General features: G+C 43.9%; 1 protein-coding gene across 3 annotated transcripts in view; it reads left to right on the top strand.

The window, feature by feature from the left end:
- The window catches only part of JAKMIP2 (janus kinase and microtubule interacting protein 2), a 125,660-nt gene that overhangs the window by 56,668 nt on the left and 46,046 nt on the right, over positions 1–22,946 (top strand). For all 3 annotated transcript variants that reach the window (XM_090064691.1, XM_090064690.1, XM_090064689.1), the window contains exons 2-3: positions 17,252–17,520; positions 22,173–22,670. In XM_090064691.1, coding sequence (XP_089920817.1) covers positions 17,392–17,520; positions 22,173–22,670 — 627 coding nt within the window. In that variant the 5' untranslated portion in view covers positions 17,252–17,391. The remainder of the gene's footprint in view (positions 1–17,251; positions 17,521–22,172; positions 22,671–22,946) is intronic.

Here is a 22,946-nt window from a genome sequence, read left to right as displayed (position 1 = left end):
AATCACCACCCGAAGTTTTGCATAGCCCTACTCCACAGCACTGCATGTGTGGATACTGACACGGCTGACTGGGGAACAAGGGTGTTTCGGTGCAGGGGTTGCCTGCCAGCTAGCCCCACACTGAAGCACCCTCGTGCTCCAGCCCTCTGCAGCATATTGAGTCAGGTCGGAGCAGCCCCAGGCTGGCAAGCTGAGCCCCCAGGCCTCCTATCAGCTGTGGCTGCTTTGACCCAGCTCAACATGCACCTAGGAGCAATAAACTCTGGCACAGTAAGCACTGGAATTTATTGCTTTGCACTAATATGCACATGTAGACGTGCCCACAGTGTATTTGTCCAGAGCAGTTCTTCAAACGTGTATTGATATACATTACAGGGCTAAAATACCTCATTTACATTATCGAATTAGTAGTAGTAGTAATAATAGTCATAGAATTAGTCATAACATCATATTCTAGGTACCCTGGAGCACAGATACAAAGAGACAGTTTTTGTTCAGAAGAAAGAGTCTAAAATGACACATAACAGTGCCTATGGTAATAACGGTTACATGGGTTTGGGTCATGAAGCAGGCATGTTAGGGATAAGACCATGTGGTTATTCAGCGTAGTCATGTGTATTATGGGTGGTCAGCTGCCAGAGGGGAAATTTTTATAGTAGGTTGAATTATTGGCTCATATTGTATGTATGCCATAGAAGCAGTAAGACTTAAAGGCTTTGAATGAGGAAATAAGGGGCAAAAATAACCAGACTTATAATTAGTTGAGATGGACTAAAATTTTGGGAAATATGGTTCTGAATTTGATTATCTCGGGTGATGATTTAAATGTAGGAAAGCAGACTGGAAATGGGGGGCATAAAAGGGATGCAATTCTTGCCCAAAGTCATATGAGCAGGCAAAATTAGCACAGTAATTGAGGCGATTGACAAGGGAACCATCAAGCCACACAAAGCAAAGCCGCCTTTAACCTAAGCTTTCTAGTACAAGGAACATGGACCAACCCCAACACCTTGGCACCTGGGTTAAGAAGGAGACATCCAGCCAGTCAGTTCAACCATTGGGAAAAAGCTCCTCCCTGCTGTCTCTCTTTTGACCTTTAACTAAGTTCTTGGAAACCCCACCTCCCCAGCACTCACTAGTACCTCCCTGACCCTCCTGTCCTGTGTATTTGCCCATGACACAAACCTTGCTTGCTACACCTCTGCTCTAAGCATCTGTCTGCATTGTTCAAAAGACAGATGATGGCAATATCCAAAGAAAAAGAAATTCCTCTTGAGCATACATTTTAAAGATCCTTTCATTGTTTTTTCAGGTTCACCTTGAGGTCTCTGCTGCAATTTTCATAAACTTTTCTTGGTTCGTATGTGACTGTATTCTTTTTACCAATACCCTCAGTTATTAAACCAATTTGACAGTTGATATTTTGTAATGGTACACTGAGCTAGCTGTTCTCATACTAATGCAGAAGTTTTCCTCTTCGTCTACTAATGGAGTTCATGAAGTCCTGCCCATTCTTACTCTCCCTACTCACTCACAGAGTCAGCAAATGGCAGTGTCAGGTGTCACCTGCAAAGTAATAGTTCCAGGTTTTAAATGAGCATAGGGATTGGGAGGAGAAAAATTTGTGATTTGGGTTTCTGCCCAAAGTTGGCAGAAGTGATTTTTATGTGGGTGTAAGCATGGATGCCTGACTAAATAAAATCTTTAAGCAAAGTCAGCATTTTCTTTGGGTGGGAGATAAGTTAAAGTTACGGTAAGTTTCTGTGATTGCTGTTTTTATGGTGTATTGCTCCTCTTCAGCTATCTCTATGTTTTAAAAGATAAATTTACATATCTTCTCAGTGCCTGTTTGTTCCTACAAATCCCCACCACTTTTCTGAAAACCATCCCCCATTGCCTGCAATGAAACTTCAGCCCCTGAGATTGCCCCACATAGCTGAATGGCAAACTGTATAATATAGAGAGAAGCTTCTGTGCTGTTTTGTAGGCCTGTGCAAGTAGGCAGCTATTCAATCCAGCTTCGGATCCGGCCGCTTCAGATGCTGGAGATCCGATCCACAGCTCTGGACCAGGTTCCCATTTTGATCTCGCCAAAGCAGCTCTGAAGCTTCGGAGCCACCTGGGAGATCCACCTCGGAAGCTCCGAACCACTTCGGGAAGCCTAACGAGGCCAGCGCTCAGATCCGGACGTGCTGCTTCAGATACTGAAGTGTCTGAAGCTTCTCCGGATCCGAAGCATGGTCCAAAGCCTAGCACAGCCCTACTGCTGTGATACAAAGTAGGGAAGAAGAAAAGAATAGCCTTTGGACCAGTGGAAAAGCCAAATGAGTATTCAGTGCTCTGGGTCAGGTGACAGTAAGTGAATTAGAGAGATGCAGTATGTTCATATATGTCTGCTTCTTGATACTCATGACCACAGGCTGAAGAAGTTGAAACAGAGGCTCTGCTGAAGTGACATAAAGACTCGGGGCTCAGATGAGAACAGAACAGCAATAAGAATTTATGTTTTTGAGGGCCTTTTGGCTCATTTCCGCAAAGGCTTTGAGGAGTCTTCCCAAGGGCCACTAATCTGAGAGAAGTATATTGGAACAAGTCAAAAAAGAAGAATTGGACTGATCAAAATGATTTAATAAAGAAATCTAATGAGATCCTAGGAAACAATCTTGAAAAAACAAATCAGGTATATGACAACAACAGCCTTTATATCTGGGAGATCATTTGTTTTAAATTGCAGACTTTTGATCCCATAATCTGAGTAGCTACCCTCACATGGACAGGAGGGGAGAGGAAAATCTAGGATTCTTTTATTCTTTCTTCTCTGGGTGTGTATATGTATGTGCCCATTTACATAGACTGTTCCTATGTACTAGGATGCTTTTATGTATTCTAGACCTAATGCTGTTCCCAGTTGGCTGAAATGCTGAGCTGGCATTTTGACAGGTAATTACTTTCTTTCAGTAATTGCAAAGCATAAAAATTGTAGATGAAGCAGACCAATTAAGTCCCATCCAACCCTCTTCCCGAAGCAGTACTGTTCCTTTCACTACACTCTTAAATACTTTTTTTTTTCTCCAGTCCTGTTTTAAAGGAGCTCCTCAGTAAAAGCGGTCCACTGGGAGTAGAAGATGACTTTCCCACTGTTGGGAGATCTTTTCTCGATATCCTCCTTGAATGATCCATTATGCTGATACAGTAAAAACTGCCAGCAGGAATTCCATGCAAACAGAAATATCATGTCTATTTTGTCTTCATCAGATATTTTTTTCCAGCCTGCCACTACTCAGCTACTAATTCTTCACAGTTGACCCTAAGTAGAATTTCAACACAGTAATGATAGAGCAACGCCTGAACTCTGACCCCTTGATGCCTGGAATGAAGCAAAATCCCTGATAACAAGTGCTCCCTGGTGCACATCCCATCACTGCAGACACTTGTTCTCCATTTACACCTCTCTTTCGACCCCCAGTCCTGAGAATCAACTCTCATTGGGGCCCCTGTCCCATCAATGCATTTTAGCCTTTGAAGGCATGTTAGTTCAGAAGAGCATAATTACATGAGTGAAAATAAAATCGAGGCATTTTTGATACATGATGCCATTGAAATCACTGAGGAGTAGTACTGTAACTGTGGGAGCCATGCAGCAGTCTCCTTTCATTGTTCTCAAAGTATGCTAAAATATTAAAAACCTTGGGCTCAATTCCTTAATCTGTTGCACACGTTCTACCTTAGCTTAATGAAGTAATTCCAGTGCAGTTACATGAGCGCAGAACTGGTCTGACAGCAGGGAAAATCAGATGGGGGGTTTTCGAAGGAAGAGTAAGAGTGATTTATGTGTGTGAAAATGAGTGGTTTTAATATATAGTCTGACTTTAACAAGCTAAAGTGGAAAAAAGGATGCTCAGAGCATTCTGAGACTTGCTGCGAGAGGCTTTCAGAGCCGTGAATCTTTTTGCTAACCTTTGATACCTACAGAATACTCTTGTAAGCATTTTCTCTTATCTTCTGATCTGATGTTGGTTTTTTTTAATGGATCCGTTACCTTTGTACTTGCTGTAGTGTCCCCTTTAAGAGCAAAGAACTAAAATTAATTTGTAGCTATTATAAGGGGGATTCTTCATGGTAGCTGCGAGAAACAGACAGACCTTGCTGCATATTGCCACCTGGTGCTCCCTAAGTTCTGGCATGGACAAAGTAGTTGTGGAAAGGGCAGCTGCTGGCTATACTACACATGCTTGTATATAATTGACATTAAAAGGAATAACATAAATAGGCCCTACAGGTACTTAGCCTGAAATACCACCTTTCTAGATAGTTTCCCAAGATTCAAATGCAAAAATAAATCATAAATTTTCTCATAAATTTCAACAGTCAAGTATCAAAGGGGACTTGCATGAAGGCTTTTTTTAGCAGGTGTTTTTCCTCAAGCCCCAGGTGATACTTATTGTCCCAGTCTGTTAGAGCTCCTTCTGCCTGTCCCATACAAAAAGAGTGACTTTTTTGTTTTAAAAGATGTCCAGTTTTATTCAATTTAGGTAATCCTTTATCTTAAGAAGTCTGCCACTGCTTGGACATTTTGAAGGCCCAGAACTGTAATTTGTGTGCATGCTTTGAATATATTTCCTCTTTCTGCTCTAGTTCCGGTTTAGGTGCTCTGCAGACTTTAAGTTTTCTAGTCTTAGAAATGTCTTCAGATCCGAGTAATGCTTTTTGGGCATCGCCTTTCCTGATATTGCTTATTGAAATTCAACATGCATGCCTTATAAAAGGAATTCTCTCTCAATGAGAGAGCTCCAAATATGCTTCCCTAACTTCCCCAACAAGAGATTGACCATCTCACATGTCACAAGCAAAGTAAGATCATACTGACTAGGCACTTGGCTAGGCCTGGTCCTTGGCATCCTGAGATGCTTCAGTGAGCAGCATTGATGCAATGATAATTGGCACTCTTCTGAGTCAACACTCCACCAGTTTCCAAGACGATGTTGGAAAGATGCTGCCTTGTTGGAGATCTTGTCTGCATCAGCTATAAAACCAAGGTATTAACTAGCCATAACCATTACATACTTAATGGTGTTCATCAGTGAAAACTGGATATGGTATTCTTGTTCTCCTCTCCTAAATGGTTGTGTGGGATTGAGATGCAACAATTGCTGTATCTCAACACAAAGGTGCATGCAGTTAAGTGGAAAATGGAGTACGACTGCTGTGCCTACTTGCTGTGCTTGTGAAGAGTATGTGGGGTAAACTGTATAATATAAATGTAGATATAAGCACAGAGGAGCATATGATGATTGACTGTGTATAGATGAAGGTAGTCAAAGGATGAGAAAGTGCTGCACACCTACTCACAAGATTCCTGAGAAACTCCTTTGCACTTCATGGGCTTGGTCATGTCAGGAGATACATGCCTGAAAGGCTCATTGACTTCTCAGGATGATTTACATTTGGGGACTTCAAGGATAGCATCGACTGGGGTGTTCCAGTCAGCCTTCACTAGCAAGAAGAGCTGGGTGAGAATGGCAGGCATCACACGCTACATCCTTTCAGTAATACAACATCTCCTCATTTAGAGGTAGAAAAAATTAAGGGCCAGATTCTTCTCCCAGTTACATCTAACAATAACTCCACTGATTTCAGTTTAATTATTTGCTATTTACACTGGAATAAATAATATAATATAATATAATATAATATAATATAATATGAATAAATAAATAAATAAGGAGATCCAAGCCTTCCTGTTTTCATGATATAAGGTTGCTATGACTTTAAGAAAAGGGGGTTATATTTGGAGCCTGTCAGCCTTGACAAAATCCATTTAGAAAGCAAAACATGTCTCTGGCAGCCTCTGAATAATGCGAAGGAGAAAATTTCTGCTTATGTAGCAGAATCCATTCCAGCACTTTGCTCCCTCAGAGTTATGATTGTTTGGCCTTCCACTTCAAGCTGTTTCGGGGAGAGAGAGAAGGAAAACGTGCCTTGTCAAGCTGAAGTGCACACTTTTCCCCCCGCCTCCTTGAATCTCTGCTGCCAGAGCGGTATATTCCAGCGGTTCGTAAGCCTGTGACACTTGCTGCCGTTTGCTTGTGTGCAAAAAATCACAATAGATAACAGGGCAGCAGAGCAAAACATTCGATTCCTCTGTCTTGTCCCTAATGTGCTCATCATCTGGTATTGGCAAGGTGGGATGGCGACAGATCACCTCCTGCAGAAGGAGACAAGAGGACAGAAATCTTACATAGAAAGGCACGCTTCTTTTTGCAAGGATATTTTTCTGTTTGGGGTATCTGTTTCAATTTAGGATATTTCACTAATGTTCTTAAAGGGATCATGGGGAGTCATCTAGGCAGTCTTTCCTACTCCCCCAGTAATTTGATTGTGTTTGTTGATGTCTGGAAATTCCTGGGTCCTAGAAAAACCTGGTTTATCATCCAGACCTGAGTCATTTTCTAGTGATATATCATAGAAACCAATTCATTGAAACACTTATGCAAATATTTTTTTCTCTTAAGAGACCTTCCAAATAGGCTCATGAGGACTGATCATCTTTATGTTTTAATCCTTTCCCCAATTTAATTTTATACATTCAATATATATATATATCAGGCCTTGACTAAATGTTTGTTATTTTAACATTTAAGAATGCTTTATACAGCACAGCAATTGGTGTCCAGCATGCCTACTGCTCTGCAGTAAGCTAAATTTAAAAGTATGCATATTACGACAAACCTCCTCTTATACTAACTTCAGGAAAATTTATTATAAATCTTACATTTCCCTTTTTATGCTCCTGATTTCAGAGTTACAGGAGACAACCTGTTAGGGCTATTTTAGTAGCATTATTAAGACTAGAACTAAAGCAACTGCTATTTGAGAGCCAGATGTAAAAGCCACTGTTTGCTCACTAAAGCACTATGTTAAAGAATATTATTAGTGCTGCAAATTCAAGTACTAAAAAGTCCTCTGGATGAGCTAATATGGGGACCAAAAGCCATCTAGTTTTACATTATGTAGCTCTGTACAGGCTAACTTACTAGGCTGAGAAATCAAGCTGGGGTGCAACATCAGGAGAATATCTAAAAAGGCTCCCTATAGATCTGGTTGAAAAAATATTCCTTTAAAATTGAATTAATGCTATTACTGCATTTATATAATAAATATGCAGTATTTCATATTTTGTGCTGTAAGTAAATATTTTGATATCATTAAAATAACATTTCAGGGTTTGAATGATTTTTTTGGGAAGTAGGTGGGGAAGGCAATTTCTCTTCCACAGTACCTTTTAAAAATGCTGACATTTAACATTTATTCTAATTCAGCATGAAGACCAATTTTCAAGTGTCAAAACTTCCTGTGGATAAAAGTTCCATCTTTCCAATTAGTCTCCTTGCAATAATATATTTTCTTCTCTGGGACTGTAAGGTAATGGGAATACTATTAATTGCTCTGTATAGATGCAGCAGATGTGGCAAAGAGAGAAGTTAATGCCATCTTTTTAAAGATATTAATGCATCAGCTCCCTCTGAAAATTAAATGTCCTATCAAACATCACATGGCAGATTCAAGAGCAGAATCAATATCAGCTGACAACTGCATTATGCTTTAAGGCCCAAAATCACCCATCTCCCATCTTGAAATAAAGGACAAGTATTTTGACAGCAGCTACAGGTAAAAAGCACTCATGAAAATGGAAGTTACAAGGAACGTATACCATAGGCTCAAATGCCCTACCTCAGTGGTCACCAACACGGGGTACACGTAACTTCAAAGAATCATAGGGAGCATGCAGTACTCCACACTGGTGTGCGCAGCTGCAGTGCAGCACACGGGCAGCCAGGAACGCAGCCTGGCCACGTGGAGACCAGCCAGGTCCGGCTGGCAAGTTTGTTGTGGGGAGAGGGAGTGGGGCTGGGGCAGGGGCTGCCCAGCTGGTGTGGGGCATGGAATTGAGCTGCACAGGGCTTCCACCCACATGAGGGGTGTGTGCCCCCAGATTTGCATGCAGGGAGGGGCAGGCTGGGGCTGGAGCCGCACCAGACTGTTCCTGGTGGGGGCAGGGCCAGGCTGTGCTTGGGGCGGGTGGCGGTGGTGCTGGGAATGGGGTTGGGGAGGCTATGGTGAATTGGGGGGTTGCTGCAGCCCTCCCCCCATAGCCCCGCTCCCATAGGCCCCCACAGTGAGGACTGGGTTTGGGGCTGGAGCAGGGGCTGGTGCTGCCCGGACAGGACAGGGTGTGGGACAGAGCCTCGAGTGACTCATCTGGGGGGCATGGAGGGTGACAGCTTCCACTGCTGCACGCACCCCGGGAGGGCATAGGAGGCCCAAGCCCCTGGATCTGCAAGCAGGGTGTAGCAGGCTGTGGGCTGCGGTCGGGGCAGTGCCCGGCTGTTCTTGGCAGGGGTGTTGGGATGGGCTGCACTGGGAGCAGAGGTTGGGGGTTGCTATGGCAAATTTTGGGGTTGCTGCAGCCCTTCATTAGCTCCCTCCCAGTGCTGCTGTCACCCACCCTTAGTGCAGCCCAGCCCAGCCCCTGCCGGGAACAGACCAGCACAACATGGCCCCAGCCTGCCCCACCCTGTGCAGATCTGGGGGCATGCACCCCACATGCCCTCCTGGGGTTCGTGCAGCAGCGGGAGCCACCACCTCCTGTGCCCCCCAGATGAGCCACTTCCAGCTCTGTCCCGTGCTTCACCCCGGCTGGGCAGCACCTGCCCCTGCTCCAGCCCCAGCCCGAGCCCCACTCCCTCCCTCACTGTGGAGGCCTATGGGAGCAGGGCTACAGGGGGAGATGCTGCCACCCCAAAATTCACCGTGGCCCCCCCAATCCTCCTCCCAGCACTGCCATTGCCCACCCCAACCATGGCCTGGCCTAGTCCCCACCGGGAAAAACCCGGCACCCCACCCTGCAGTGGCAGCCCGCCCACCCCCCATGCACAGATCTGGGGGCACATGCCCCCCCATGCTCTCCCAGGGTGCATGTAGCGTTGGGAGCTGCCCCCCACCACGCAGCTCAGTCCTGTGCTCTGCCCAAGCTAGGCAGCCCCTGCCCATGCTCCAGCCCCACTCCCTCCCCCACCACTATCTGCCGCCCCAGCAGCAGCTCACCCCACCCCCATGCAGATCTGGGTACACATGCCCCACGCCCTCCCTGGGGTGTGCATAGCTCAAGAAGCTGCCCCCCGCATCCACCAGATGAGCCGCTTGCAGCTCCATCCCCCACCCCGCCCCGCTCCAGATGAGCAAAGCCAGCCCCTTCCTCACTCCCTCCCTGACTGCGGGACCTCTATCTGCCCCAGCCTCCCCCTTAAAAACAAGGAAAAAATATAAAGGGTTACATGAGCTGAAACTTTGAGACAGAAGGGGTATACTTGTTAAAAAAGGTTGAAGACCCCTACCCTACCTCATTTCCTGCCTATTCTTAAATCTCTTTGTTTGCTTTTCAAATTCAAAACAGCTGGTTCAGAAGTATTTTTTTCTTTTGAAATGCAACTTTTAACACCAGAAGCCTATCCCTCATTGACAGCCTTACAATAAATAATCCAGGCTGAGTATATATAAGTAGAGACAATCCTGATAAGCAAACACTTCTCTTTCATGCATCGGTAGGATAAATAGTAGACTTCAGGGCTATTTTTAGACTGAAAGGGCCATCCTTTCCACCATATTGTGGCCAATGGAGCATCACAGAAAAGTTTGCCAATTGCTGTGCATTTAGCAGCAGTCTCTCTTTTTTTAGTGCTCATGCCATGTTCTAAACTGGCCTGAGAGAGACATGCACAGCTTTGGTTGGATCACATAATGCTTATTCTTCTGGGCAAATTGTCTTTGTCATTCTGGGTTGTAAGAGGCAGCAAATAGTCAGTATATAAGACAATCTGACAAGCTGCCACTGCATGTCCCAGATTATTCCTGCCTCCCCATCCAGGAAGTATTTTCAGACCACTTTGTGGGGAGCAGGATGATTCAAATATTTTCAGATAATGCTTATCAATGCAAGAGCAGGCGCTTTTATGTCTGTCTAAGGTTAAAGGGGTTTGTGAGAAGGGGGACTCAGCTGGGGTCTGTGCAGTCTGGCTATTTCAGTGGTCCAGTTAACAAAGTTAAAGCTTGCCCTGGGCTTTTTGAGGAAACAAAGCCATGAAACAGTATTTTAAGAACTGTCTATTGCCAACGTGAGACAATGCCAATGTCCAATGTGTGCGATGGAGTTCAGCCTGCCCTAATAGGCTGCTCTCTGGATGGTGTCCAGAGAAGTATAGCACTCAACAAGTCAGTGATGCCTGGAGGTAGAACACAATAGCACGGGCAACATGAGGTTCTGTATGAAATATTTTTATCCATGATCCTCTAGATCGTGATTCCTGCAAGGACTTCTGTGTGTCTAAACCTTATTTGCCATTTAAACCCTGTTGAGTAGCAGCATATTAAAGCAGGCAACAAATCTACATTCTGCATGCATAGCATGAAAATGCAATCTAGCCATACAACACTATTTTTAAATTACAGGAGTGGAAAAAGATTAACACAGATTAGCTCATGAAACAAGCTGTCAAAGGATGTCCTAGATTCTTCTGAAGTCAGAAAATCAAAGCCAGAAACTTTTCTGAAAGTATGCAGTGGCCAAACACAAATTATAGGGCTCAGTACACGACTGTCTAAATGGGGTTCTTTGGCCTGTGTTGTACAGGAGGTCAGACTAAATGAGCTCATCATCATAGATTTGGTCATAAAATCTATAAAGCAGCGATACATAGATTCATAGATTCATAGATGCTAGGGTCGGAAGGGACCTCAATAGATCATCGAGTCCGACCCCCTGCATAAGCAGGAAAGAGTGCTGGGCCTACATTACCCCAGCTAGATACACATCCAACCTTCTCTTGAATACCACCTCCCTTGGGAGCCCGTTCCAGACCTTGGCCACTCGAACTGTGAAGAAGTTCCTCCTAATATTCAATCTAAATCTGCTCTCTTCTAGCTTGTGGCCATTATTTCTTGTAACCCCCGTGGGCACCTTGGTGAATAAATACTCACCAATTCCCTTCTGTGCCCCCCTGACGAACTTATAGGCAGCCACCAGGTCGCCTCTCAACCTTCTCTTGCGGAGGCTGAAAAGGTCCAGTTTCTCTAATCTCTCCTCATAGGGCTTGGCCTGCAGGCCCTTAACCATACGAGTGGCCCTTCTCTGGACCCTCTCCAGGTTATCCGCATCCTTCTTGAAGTGCGGCGCCCAGAATTGCACGCAGTACTCCAGCTGCGGTCTGACCAGTGCCCGATAGAGGGGAAGTATCACCTCCTTGGACCTATTTGTCATGCATCTGCTGATGCACGATAAAGTGCCATTGGCTTTTCTGATGGTTTCGTCACACTGCCGACTCATGTTCATCTTGGAGTCCACTAGGACTCCAAGATCCCTTTCCACTTCCGTGCCACCCAGCAGGTCATTTCCTAGGCTGTAGGTGTGCTGGACATTTTTCCTCCCTAGATGCAGCACTTTGCATTTCTCCTTGTTGAACTGCATTCTGCGTTATCTTGTAGTTACTGCGTGGAAACAGGAGTCAGGATTCTTGGGGCACGTCTACACATCATCCTCGTTAGGATCTTCCCAGGCCCACTGACTCCCATTTGCATGTTCCAACCCCGGTCAGGAGTCATTATCAGCAGCTGTTCTCAACCATGCCAGACACCCTCCTCTCAAAAGTAGCCACAGAAAATGACCCCTTGGGGTACATGACTCTTTGCAAGGCATAAAAGCCTCTCATTCCAATATCAATGCCCAGCAATGCCATTATTCACCAGTCACTGATCAATCAGAAGCTTCATCACCATTATTAGAACAATGTGCAGAGGTGCACTGGATGTAGAGGGTAAGGGCAGTAATATGTTTCAGGTAAAGAGGTACTCAGCCAAAAAAGTTGGAAAACCACTGCCCTAGAGCAGCTGCACCAGCTTGTTTTCAATTCTGCAACTGTGATAGACTTTTACAGCAGAGGGATCTGCCACAGCCAGCAAGGGTAACAGCAGGCTTTAGGTTAAACAATCTGGTACATTAAGTGTGAGTGTCCTCTTTGTATCTGTAAATTGAGCTGTTTGGCTGAACAGCTAGCTAAGGACAGCTAGTTAAGGAGCCAGTTAACATGCAGTCATGACTTTAGTAAAGCCATGAAGGAGGCCAGTGAAGGAGCGAGGAGGACCAGCCAGGCAGAAATGACTGTTATGAACTAAGGAAATCCAGCAAGATCTCTAATTCTTCACTTCAGTCACTCCCCCACTGGATGGATAAATGGAAACCTGACGAAAACTTAGCCTCCGATTTTCAAGGAGAGAGACCAGTGGTTGAAGAGTTTTGCCAAAATAGGTACTTTGCCTGTAATGAGATCTGCCCTATCATCGCTTCTTTTGATGAAGTTTTGATGAAGCCTGATTCTTATTTATCATTAATCCCATTACTATGGATTGAAAGTTTAACACTACCACAGAGAAAGAGCCCTTTCCTGAGGGTGAATGTATCACCAGTGCAACCTCTCATCCTCTGCAACTAGTTCGGGGCTTCTGTTTTACGCCAGTAAAGATTTCAGGATTCAACCCAGTTAATAAGCTGTAAGACTAACTCAGTGGGACTGCTCCCAGGTTTAAGGGCCTAAATGCCAACACTTTTTTCAGTGCATTGAGGAGTTTTGCTGAAGAATCTCAAAGTACTTTGTTATATTAATTATGTAAGATGGAAAATCCTCAGGTGGGGTTCAATCAGTTCACTGATTTACATCAGTTGAGGCTTTGCAATGAATCTGGTAGACTTGTAGTCTCAGGGTCTATGCTCTTCACTACCCTGTTGTATTAACAATGTCATTATTAATTAGATAGCTGCATAAGTCAGGTAATTATTATAATATCTGTTCCAGAGATGGCTAAAGAGAAGAAAAGAATTATGGATTTGCCAAGGTCACACACCCGGGCACAGAGTGGGAGAGCTAAGTAAAGACCCCAAAAGTTACTCTAACCACAAGACCAAACAGCCTCTTTTCAGAACTGGCTTTGATCTGGAGAGGTCAGTTATAACCAGGATCATATTACTGCAAGTTTTCTTAAGTGCTGCTGCAGACAGTCAGTCTAGCCACAAGGTTATCTGAAATATGTATTCAGTACATATTTTACCCTAGTTTCCTCGATGAGAATTTAGCAGTGTCCTAAATCTAAATCTGTTAAGCAAGTAGCCCCACTGAAATTCAGCAAGCTACCTCTGTGCTTGTATCCTCCGGTAGTATGTTAGATGGCTGTTCCAAATTATTGATTCAGTGTTTCTCGAAACTGGGAAGATCAAGGGTAGAAAAGAGAAGAGGGTGTTACTGGATGTGATGGAATACATATGATCAAAGTGGCAAAGTGTGTGAGAGTACATTGCTGATTGGCATGTCCACAACTAGTCCCAGAGATGCCAGCAATCCACTGGGATTCTGTATGAAAGGTGTAGAAGGAGTCAGTAATGTCCTGCAAGGGTTTGGAGCTTGTTGCATCTAGTAGGAAGATTGTAGGAAGAGTGTAAAGGACCTGGGTGCCTGCAGGAAACGGGAAGAGCTTGCTGAGTCTCAACCTTACTTCTGAAACTAAAGTTTTATTTGCATGCCCATAATTAAATGCAGAAACAAAACAGCAGATATTACTACTTGTACCAGTTTGTTGTACATGCTTCACAACCCAACTTATGGATGCAGAATGATCAGTGGATGCTCCCACAGCTTTTTATGATCAGCCATAGTTTAAAAAGTCATCGAAGTATGCAGTGGCTGAAACTGTGATAGGCTAGTGAGTTCTCTTTGAGTATAGGGAGAAGGGAAATCCATCCAATATGTTGTTTGCTTTTAATTATAAGCTCAGCTCAATTTAACAGACATAATGTAGGTCTCTCCTAGATTATAATCAGTTGGAGATATGATAAAATAGCAGACTATGATGGGACTATAATATTTGACTGAATATTTCCATTGCACTTGTGTAAGTTAAAAAAGAATTAATTTAAAGGTGAAATTGTTTCTTTTCCATTTGATAATTTGTTATCTTTCAGTGGCTGAAGATCTATACATACCTTTTCCATGGGGGAGCCAACCTTTTTGGCAGGTGCCCATAATTTAGCCACACACCTTCTCCAAGTGCAGCTATGATTCCCTTCCTCTGCCTGATCTGCCCTTCTGCTTTCTGCTTCTTGCCCTGTGCTCCCTGCCTAATCTGCTCTCTGCTCCTTGCTCCCCGCCCTATCTGTGGCTGTGCTACCCTGCTTACTCCCCAATCCGCTACATGACATGCACGCATACCACAAATTGGCCACCTCTGCCATAGAGAAAGTGTATTAATACAAAAGAAATTACAGAGCATTTTGCTTTCTGGTCATTATTTATTAAGTTATGTATTAAGCCAGTAGGGAAACTACTGAACTAGCAAGCTTTAATGCCTATTAAGCCCTATTGATTGATAAGAATCTATAATGCTCTGCTCTTCTTATGAGAGACTATAATTAAGACACAGTACTGCACACACTTACTTGTAGTCTTGGTGCAGAATCAGTAGTGAATAGGGTCATTGAGTTCAGTAGAGACTACTCATAATAAGCACTGCATGCACTACTACACTTTGAAGGAGCCTGCCCCAGTAGGTAATACCAGGAATAATCCGTTGTGAAACTTGGCCCTAGAAACTATAAGGTGATGTTCAGTGTTTACCATTTTTTGTACTGATGCCAGCTATACGCATGTTCTGTAACAGTGTAACCCTGGGTTTGTTCCCAGTCTTGTTTCTTAGTTCTTGCATATAGCTTCATAATCCCTTTGTAAGCCATTTTATAGCAGCATGCTAGCAAGTAAACCCAGCCCTGTGGCTGATGATAACGTTGCATCAGCATTTTTGGGATTGTAAGTGAAGTGGCCCAGTGCATTAGCTAAAGTTTCTGTTATCTCAGCAGTTCAAAGTGTCACAGCCACCTCTGCAAACTGCTTGCTATCCAGACACTAAAGCTCACATGTTTATCTACACAGAAAAAAATATATAATGCATATTTGATAAAGCAGCAGGGAATAAATTACCCATTTGGAGAAGGTTGGGAAAGTGTATGTCATACCTCATTCGAGATTCCCTGGTTACCCCTCATTTCTAACCCTGAGTTTATGCTTCTGTTGCAGTTTCTTGCCTGGAATACTGTTATTCCAGCCTGCTCTAGCTTCATGCACAGCAGATGTCACTGAAACATCCCATCTGTGTAGCACTGATATGTGTAATCGTAACTATTCTTTGTGCTTTCAAGAAAAATCATCCAAGGTACCCAGTCCCTGAATGAAAAGCATCAATCTTGTTATGGACTGCTGCCTTTCTATGGGAGGCTGACTTTAAACTAGCGCATCACACTACAGGCAGTAGGGCTTCTTGTGGTGAAGCTCGGCTACTATTGCAGGGCTGCAGTCAGTGATGCATGCTCTCTCCTGTGCTATTAGGGTGTGTGAGCCAGGAGATGACCCACGACCAGTCAGACCTGCAGCATGCCTACAGCATCTATCTCCTGCTCTCTGCCGAGTGGGTTTCTGTGCCTGTACTTGAAATGTATGCTTTAAATGTAGTGTAGGAAGTCAAACCACACACCAAACAACCACTTCCCTGCAGGAAACAATTCCCTGTGAATTTTTAGTCTCTTTTCTTTCCTGGCTTAGCTTACCCCCTTTTTTATTTTCTCTCTCTCCCCAAATCGATCCCTTGCATATTTTATCTCATGGAAGGTTCAACATCTGAACCTGAACAAATCACAAAGGCATTAGCATTCATATCACATAGGCAGTCAAAGCTTCCCTCATTTTTAAGTATTCCCATGTCCTTCAGCTTTCATTTTGCTAAGCTTGTACTAGCTGGTCTAACGTCGTTTTTGTGATGCTGCCGTACAATATATATGACAAGAATAGTCTGTGTTTACTGTAGGGTTTTGAAAGCACATTTTCTTTCCCAATAATAGCTAGTTCACAGACAAACAGACTACACAAGCCTTACTGCAACTTGTGAGCTCAGTTCTGATTGTTATACCATTGCTAGCCCACTGTATAGAAAAGACCATTTGTCTTCAGTTTTATAAGTAGCTTATAGAAGTAATGCTAGCCAGTCTCGGTACTGTGAATCCAAACCAACTTCAGTGATTTTGAAGGAGTAACTCCAGCATAGCTGAAAGTAGCATCTGAAATGCCAAGAGAAATGGAGTTACAGGATTATGTATTCAGGAGTCATTTGAACCAACTTCCAAGCAAAGTGGTGCTGGCTCCTATGCTGGGGGTCTTTAAGACAAGGCTTGACAATCACCTTGCTGGGGTCGTTTGACCCCAGTACTCTTTCCTGCCACGGCAGGGGGTCGGACTTGATGATCTGCTCAGGTCCCTTCCAACCCTAGAAACTGTGAAACAATGAAATTATACTGGCTGAAACTATAGTGAATTAAAAGCAACAGGAATGAATGTGGCGCAGTTTGTTCACTCCATGACATACAGTAATTGTTAGTGACTGTTTAGTTCCCCCTTGGGAAAGTCTGCCGAATCTTTCTCTCATTCATCATCTACTAGAGAAAGAGCTCTGGAATTACCTGCTCTACAGCACATACAGCCAACTTTCTCCTTTCTTTTGCACGGGTGATCAGGAGGAAAAGGTAAAATGGGTTAGTACAAAGGATGGGGAACCCAGCAAGTACATGTTATTTAGTCTCAGTCTTCAACTTCTTTCAGGTCGCCCTATCATGTATAGAGGCATTGTTGTGTGAAGTTTCCATTAACGATGCCAGGGACTGAGTGGCATGGATCTGCCACGCATACCTTGCATACAGACAGACATACCTTGACCAGGCAAGAGGAACCTTGCTCTATTGCTGCGGTTACTGGACTTATTGTATGGCTAGACAAAAAAACCTCATCAAAGTCTGTCAATAAATGCCAATCATTGCAACTAAAACAAATTAAAAATACATGTCTCTATTGCCAGGTGCATAAATCTTTATGAAATACCAAAATAATCTCTACTTTTTGAGGGTACTCCCTGTAAGAAGAAGAAAGTTTGGAATGCTTTGGAGATGGCTAAGCTCATACACAGCAATCTGATTGTGTTAGAACCTCTCTTGTAAGGCCCTGGGTGGAGGTGACAGTGTTTAGAGAAATGAACTGTGATTATTTTGTAACCATGTGAGCCATTGCACTGCTGCTACCCACTGATCAATGACACCATGTCTTATTTCTCGCAGGGCTTCCAACACAGCTGAGAAGGGGACCTTAAGGAATGTCACACAGTAGGTGCTGAGACAACTTGCACTGAAACAAATAAAAAAATGGCAGTCCCGATTTGAAACGAATTAAACACGCAGACTCTCACTAATCCTAAACCATGTCAAAAAAAAGTCGTAGCAAAGGCGAAAAGCCTGAGGCACTGCTAGTCGCCCTGCAGGCTGCCAATGAAGAACTCAGGACCAAGTTAACGGACATTCAAATTGAGCTACATCAAGAGAAGTCTAAGGTGAGTGAAGAGTCCATATCAGGGACAGTCTCTCTATGGTAGTAAAGCATGTAGAAAAACTGCACTGTGGAAAACCAATGTATGAAATGCATTTTTTCCTCCGGAACTGAAGCCTCCCCTGCCCCCACCTTCCATTTTTCCATGTAGGTAATGCCACTGACTTTAGTGGAGCTATTCTCAATTGACTTAGTTAACAAAGTTAATGAAGCATCATGCCCATGAAGAAGAGATTTGCTGGCTTTAACAATATCCTGGCCATATACCGGCTGGTTTTATAAGTCCTCTAACTACAATACCCTTTTTCTATCTGTAACTAATGTGCAGTGTTGTTACGCATTCTTGAAGGATTGACTGTCCATCCATACCAAAAATGGTTGCACTTCTGTAATGAGTGAAGCCCTCCATAAATATATAGTATGAATTCTATACTGTGCTTTTTTGGGGGAAGTCTGCATGGTTGTCCAGGATGTGACTGCATCCAGTGTAGACCTTTAGGCTACCTAGCTCAGGCACTGATAGCTATGTAGCCACAATGCCACAGAGTTTACTATGGGCAAATTGCCACGTGTATTTAAGTACCTGAGTTGTCCTCTCTGCTGCTGGTGCTGCTGCTTTTGCTCCATTGTTGTTGGTGCCTAAACTAGGTGGTCTAAAACTACCTTGATGTGCCAGTGGCATGGGCTTTGACCCCACTCGAAGGCATTCTTATCCCAAATCCCCAGCACTAACCCAACCTCTCTGTTATACTGAGGTGTGCACACAGTGAATTGTTTCCCCTTTCATCCCCACCCCACCATCTTATGGCATTTTTCCTGTTTGTTGAGAGGTGCTTCAAATAGACAGTGCATTGTATCTGTGTTTGGGAGTGACCAATGTTCATGCAGATACCATTCAGAGCACTGCTTTCATACCATAAAGCAGTTGTATGAACAGAGCTAAGTGCTCCTTGGACACTGGATAAGCATAATCTCTCTTTAATTTTTACAATGTGCTCTTCATGAGCAGCAGATAAAATAGATGCTCCATCTTATAGCTAGTGTTGACTTCCTATCACCCAGTCACATAGGTAGGGACAGTTCTCCCCACATCCCAGCTCCCTGGGTCTGCAATCCAGCCATCAAAATCATTTCAAAAGGTGTTTCAATCATGTCTTGATGGGTTTGCCCATCTCTTCTTCCCCACCCTTGCTCCCCCAGTCAATTGTAATTGAAACCTATGAACCAGACTCTTTGGCTACTTCACAAATAAGCATGGCCTCAGGCAAACAAACCTAGGCGGAGCTGTTTCTAGCTGCCACCATTGAACAACACCAAGGGTGCCAGGTTCCATGAGGCCCTTTGTTGTGAAAGCCTTTCTTGTCCATATATCAGGGTTAATGGGAATCTTCGACCATCAGCTGATTCCATGAAAATCAGTTTCTTTAATTGGGGGGGATGAAAGAAAGAATTGACATTTCTGTGCTGTCTCATGAGCTGATGATCTCTTGGGGGTTTCTTCCCTCATTTTTCAAAGAGATGTATAGCCATTGATTTGCAAACTGTGAGGGAACCAACACCTTCTCTTGAATTCATTCTGCATCCCATGCTTCTACAGCAGGCTGATCGCAGATCCTGGCTGTAGGCAAAGTAGTTTTTCAGGCATTGGCATGGATGTTTTGCACATGAGCAGAGGCTATCGACTCTGTAGGAAATGTAGGCTAGCTGCCAGAAACTTGATGGAGCAAAGAGCTGCTTGCTGATGCTCTATTTCTACTGTGGCTGTATACTTTTAGTACCCTGAGGTTCATTGCCATTTTTCACTTTAGAGGTGACAAAGAAACGGAACTTACACAGGTAAGCAAGACTTGTTAAAGACTTCTGAACATGTGAAGCTGTTTACAAAACATCAGTCCCTAGGAGGGAGATCAGTAGAATATGAACAAACCAAAAAGATTAATTCACATTCAGTAGCTCCCACCAGATATTGAGCATCTCCTGAAAGGTGCTGAATGCCTTGCATTCCCAATGACATGCATGCAATGTAGAGTGCTCACAGTATTAGACCCAAAGAGTAACAGTGGAGTTCAAGAGTGGCCTACAACAGGGTCATGGGCCAAATGGAGACGAACCCCTTCTGGAGTGCCCGTGGTGCTGATTCCAACCTGTGCACCGCACACATGAGCCGCATGCACTGCACACATGGCTTGCTGTTACATGGTCCCTGGGGTCAGTAAAGGGTGCGTGCTGCCCATGGCGTGCAGGCTGGACCCAGTGGTGCACGTGGCACAGAGGGTCTGGGGCACTGTCTGCATGCAGCACCCCAAACCTGTGCTGCCTGCATGCAGCGTGCAGGACTGGGGCCAGCAAATGGGATCAGGCCACCAATCTATAGCATACAACTCCACAGGCCAGTTGTGACCCACAGGCCAACTGTTTGACATCCCTGGCCTACAGCACATGAAAAGTGATCTCAAGTTTGAATGAACACAGATTTGAAGTGCATTTTGATCAAAGCTTTTGGTTGGGCCCATGTTATGAAAGTACCCAACTCCCAAATTGGTTCTGGATGTGGTTCAGATCTTATATCCCCCAGAGTTTTAACTTAGCTCAGACTGAAAGTTTTGGTTCAGATTGACCATCTTGTGGCTGACCAATCATTTGAGATGCCTGGGAGAGTGAGAAGGGACTGTTCCTCTTCCTCCCACCAAAAAGCTTGGGTAAAAATTTCTGCTGCACCTCCCTGTCACAGCCTCACCTTTTCAGGTGAGCACATAGAAGAGTAAAAACCTGAGCCATTGAACAATGGGACCTTTTTTTTGCATAACTTTGTTTCACCAATTTGAACTGAAATTTCTTCCTGCAGAGCACCTTGCTTCACCCTCCCCCATGCACTAAAGGGCATGTCAGCATTGCAGTCAAGTGTGACTGCAGCGCCTGTAGGCACACCTGAGTGAACTCTAAACTAGAGCACTTGGGTATTGATAACAGGGTAGCCATGGCAACACCGCTCTGTGTGGGCTATCTGTACCAGAACTAGCTAGTCGAAAGGTATCTCAAGGCAGGCTGAACATCATGTAGGAGTTGAAGCCTGACTGCCATGTAAATACACTCAAAGCAGGACTAAGTGGGTGTCATTTTATAGCCCATCAAAACTTCTCTTTGATCAATGAGATAAAGCATGCTGATGTGAGAGGTAAGATATCCTACTCATTTTCCCTAGTCGAGGAGAGGTGCAAAGGGCATGAAACAGAGGGGCAGGGGAAAGGAGGTTAGAGAGACCCCAGATCTGCATGTCTGGATGATTACAACTAGGCATCTTAAGTTAAACTGGCCTTAGTTTCAGTGGTAGTAATTGTACTTAGGGTGCGACATACAGAAGTGATGATAGACACTGACTTTTATTCCCTAGCCCTACGTACCTGTCTGTATTAGACAGCAATCAGTCATGCCCTGCTTTCTGCCTGTCAGTGGAATAGTGCTACAATAGGGTTATTCCTTTTGTATAGAGTGACAGCAGCTAGATGTTGCTACTGCAACAGTGATCTCTAGTGCGAGCTGAGTGCCAAGTGCCTCTGGAATCGGCCTCCTTTTATTTCGGCATATACATACTGGGGTGAGTACCTATCTTAGCACGCAGGTGTTAACATTTCTGCCTGAGTTCTTGAACAGCAAAAGCTTTAACACTGATGTTTTAGGGAGGTAGCTGGTTTTTTTCTCAAGGAGACTTTGAAGAAAGACACCGCTTTATTTTCAAGGGTTGACTAACACTTATCAGGATGACATTGGGGACCTGAAGCCAAAGTAAAATCACACTATTAGGACTTTATTTCTCAGTTGGAGATTTATTTTGCTTAGCATATATCTGAGACCACTTGGGGACAGAAGACAAAGACAGTACATCTTGCGTATAGCTTTCCCTATCTTCGGCAAATCTCATTCTTCTAATCAATTATGACCACAAGCAGGCACCACTGGTGTCTCTTGGAGAGCTTTCAACTGATCTAGTCTTTTATTTATTATTATTGATTTTTTTTTTCTTTCTCACTTTAAAAGGTTTGCACACTCTGATTCTTTATAGTAGTTATTTTGAGGAGAAATTGTCATGGGAGGTTTAATCTTTCAACTCCTCCTTTTTCCTTTTCATAAACCTTAGAACACACCCACTGAGTTTGCAGCAAAATGAAATCTCTTTTTTTCCTTATCAAATCACTTTCCTCCGTTGTACATTCACATGAGTTTGCAATTGTGTTTGCTCCTGAGGTCTGTGTTTGGTTTCTGAAGTGTATTGGGTTACCTCATTATTGCAGGGTTGTCCTTTAGGGATGGACAAGGGATGGAAGTAGCTGGGGGGGTTTTTTCAAAGAAAAGCAATGAGGCATTAGTCTTAAGGGAAAAAATATATATGGGGACAAATAATAAAGACTTTACTCCATCAAATGTCCTAATGGAACCAATAAGATTTTTGCCGGAGTAAGAAGAGGTAAGAAGAGGTAATTGCTGGGAGAATGCCTCTAAACATGCCTGTATTTTTGTCATACTGGGGGTGGAGGAAGATAGGGGCATCTTGAATGTGTTTTGTCCCTTGGGTGTAGCACTTTATAGGCATCCTGGGTAGACATGCTTGTGTATCATCTTGCTTGTGGCTGTTGACTTTCTTTTCTTCTCAACACGTAGGTTGCTAAACTTGAGAGGGAGAAGACTCAAGAAACCAAACGGATCCGAGAACTGGAGCAACGCAAGCAGACCGTACAAATCACTGAACTCAAGGCGAAACTCCACGAGGAGAAGATGAAGGAGCTGCAGGCAGTGCGGGAGAACCTAATCAAACAGCATGAGCAAGAGATGACCCGGATGGTCAAAGTCAGAGACAGTGAAATCCAGCGCCTCAAGTCAGCACTGTGCGCTTTGCGGGACGGGAGTAGTGACAAAGTAAGGACAGCGCTGACCATTGAGGCTCGTGAAGAGGCCAGGAAACAGTTTGACTCTGAGCGCCTTAAGCTTTTGCAGGAAATTACTGAACTAAAATCTGCCAAAAAGCAGGTGGATGAGGCCCTTAATAACATGATCCAGGCAGACAAGATCAAAGCGGGTGATCTTCGGAGTGAGCATCAATCCCACCAGGAAGCCATCTCTAAGATCAAATGGGAGAGTGAGCGGGATATCCGCAGACTGGTTAGTAGCTCCCACCATATACCACAGAGTTTGTGTCATTTTTTCTAGCCTTTGCCTCTTGTTGTGGTACTTAGATCCACACAGCTCAAAATAGTTTAAAAAACAAATGATAAATGTCTAGTTATCACCCCTCCCAGGAAATAGGTCTTCAGCAGTAGGTGGCAACTGTTCAAGATTAAATAAATGGCCTTAACATGGGCCTTAAGTAAATGAGCTAATGCTCTGTTTTGCAGTGAACTGAGTAGTTGTTATACATCTACTGCTGTCTCTTTTGCT

The sequence above is a fragment of the Crocodylus siamensis genome, chromosome 10, assembly GCF_052110815.1.
Source record: "Crocodylus siamensis isolate JL-2025a chromosome 10, ASM5211081v1, whole genome shotgun sequence".
NCBI lineage: Eukaryota > Metazoa > Chordata > Crocodylia > Crocodylidae > Crocodylus > Crocodylus siamensis.
This window is presented reverse-complemented; position numbering and strand designations above follow the sequence as displayed.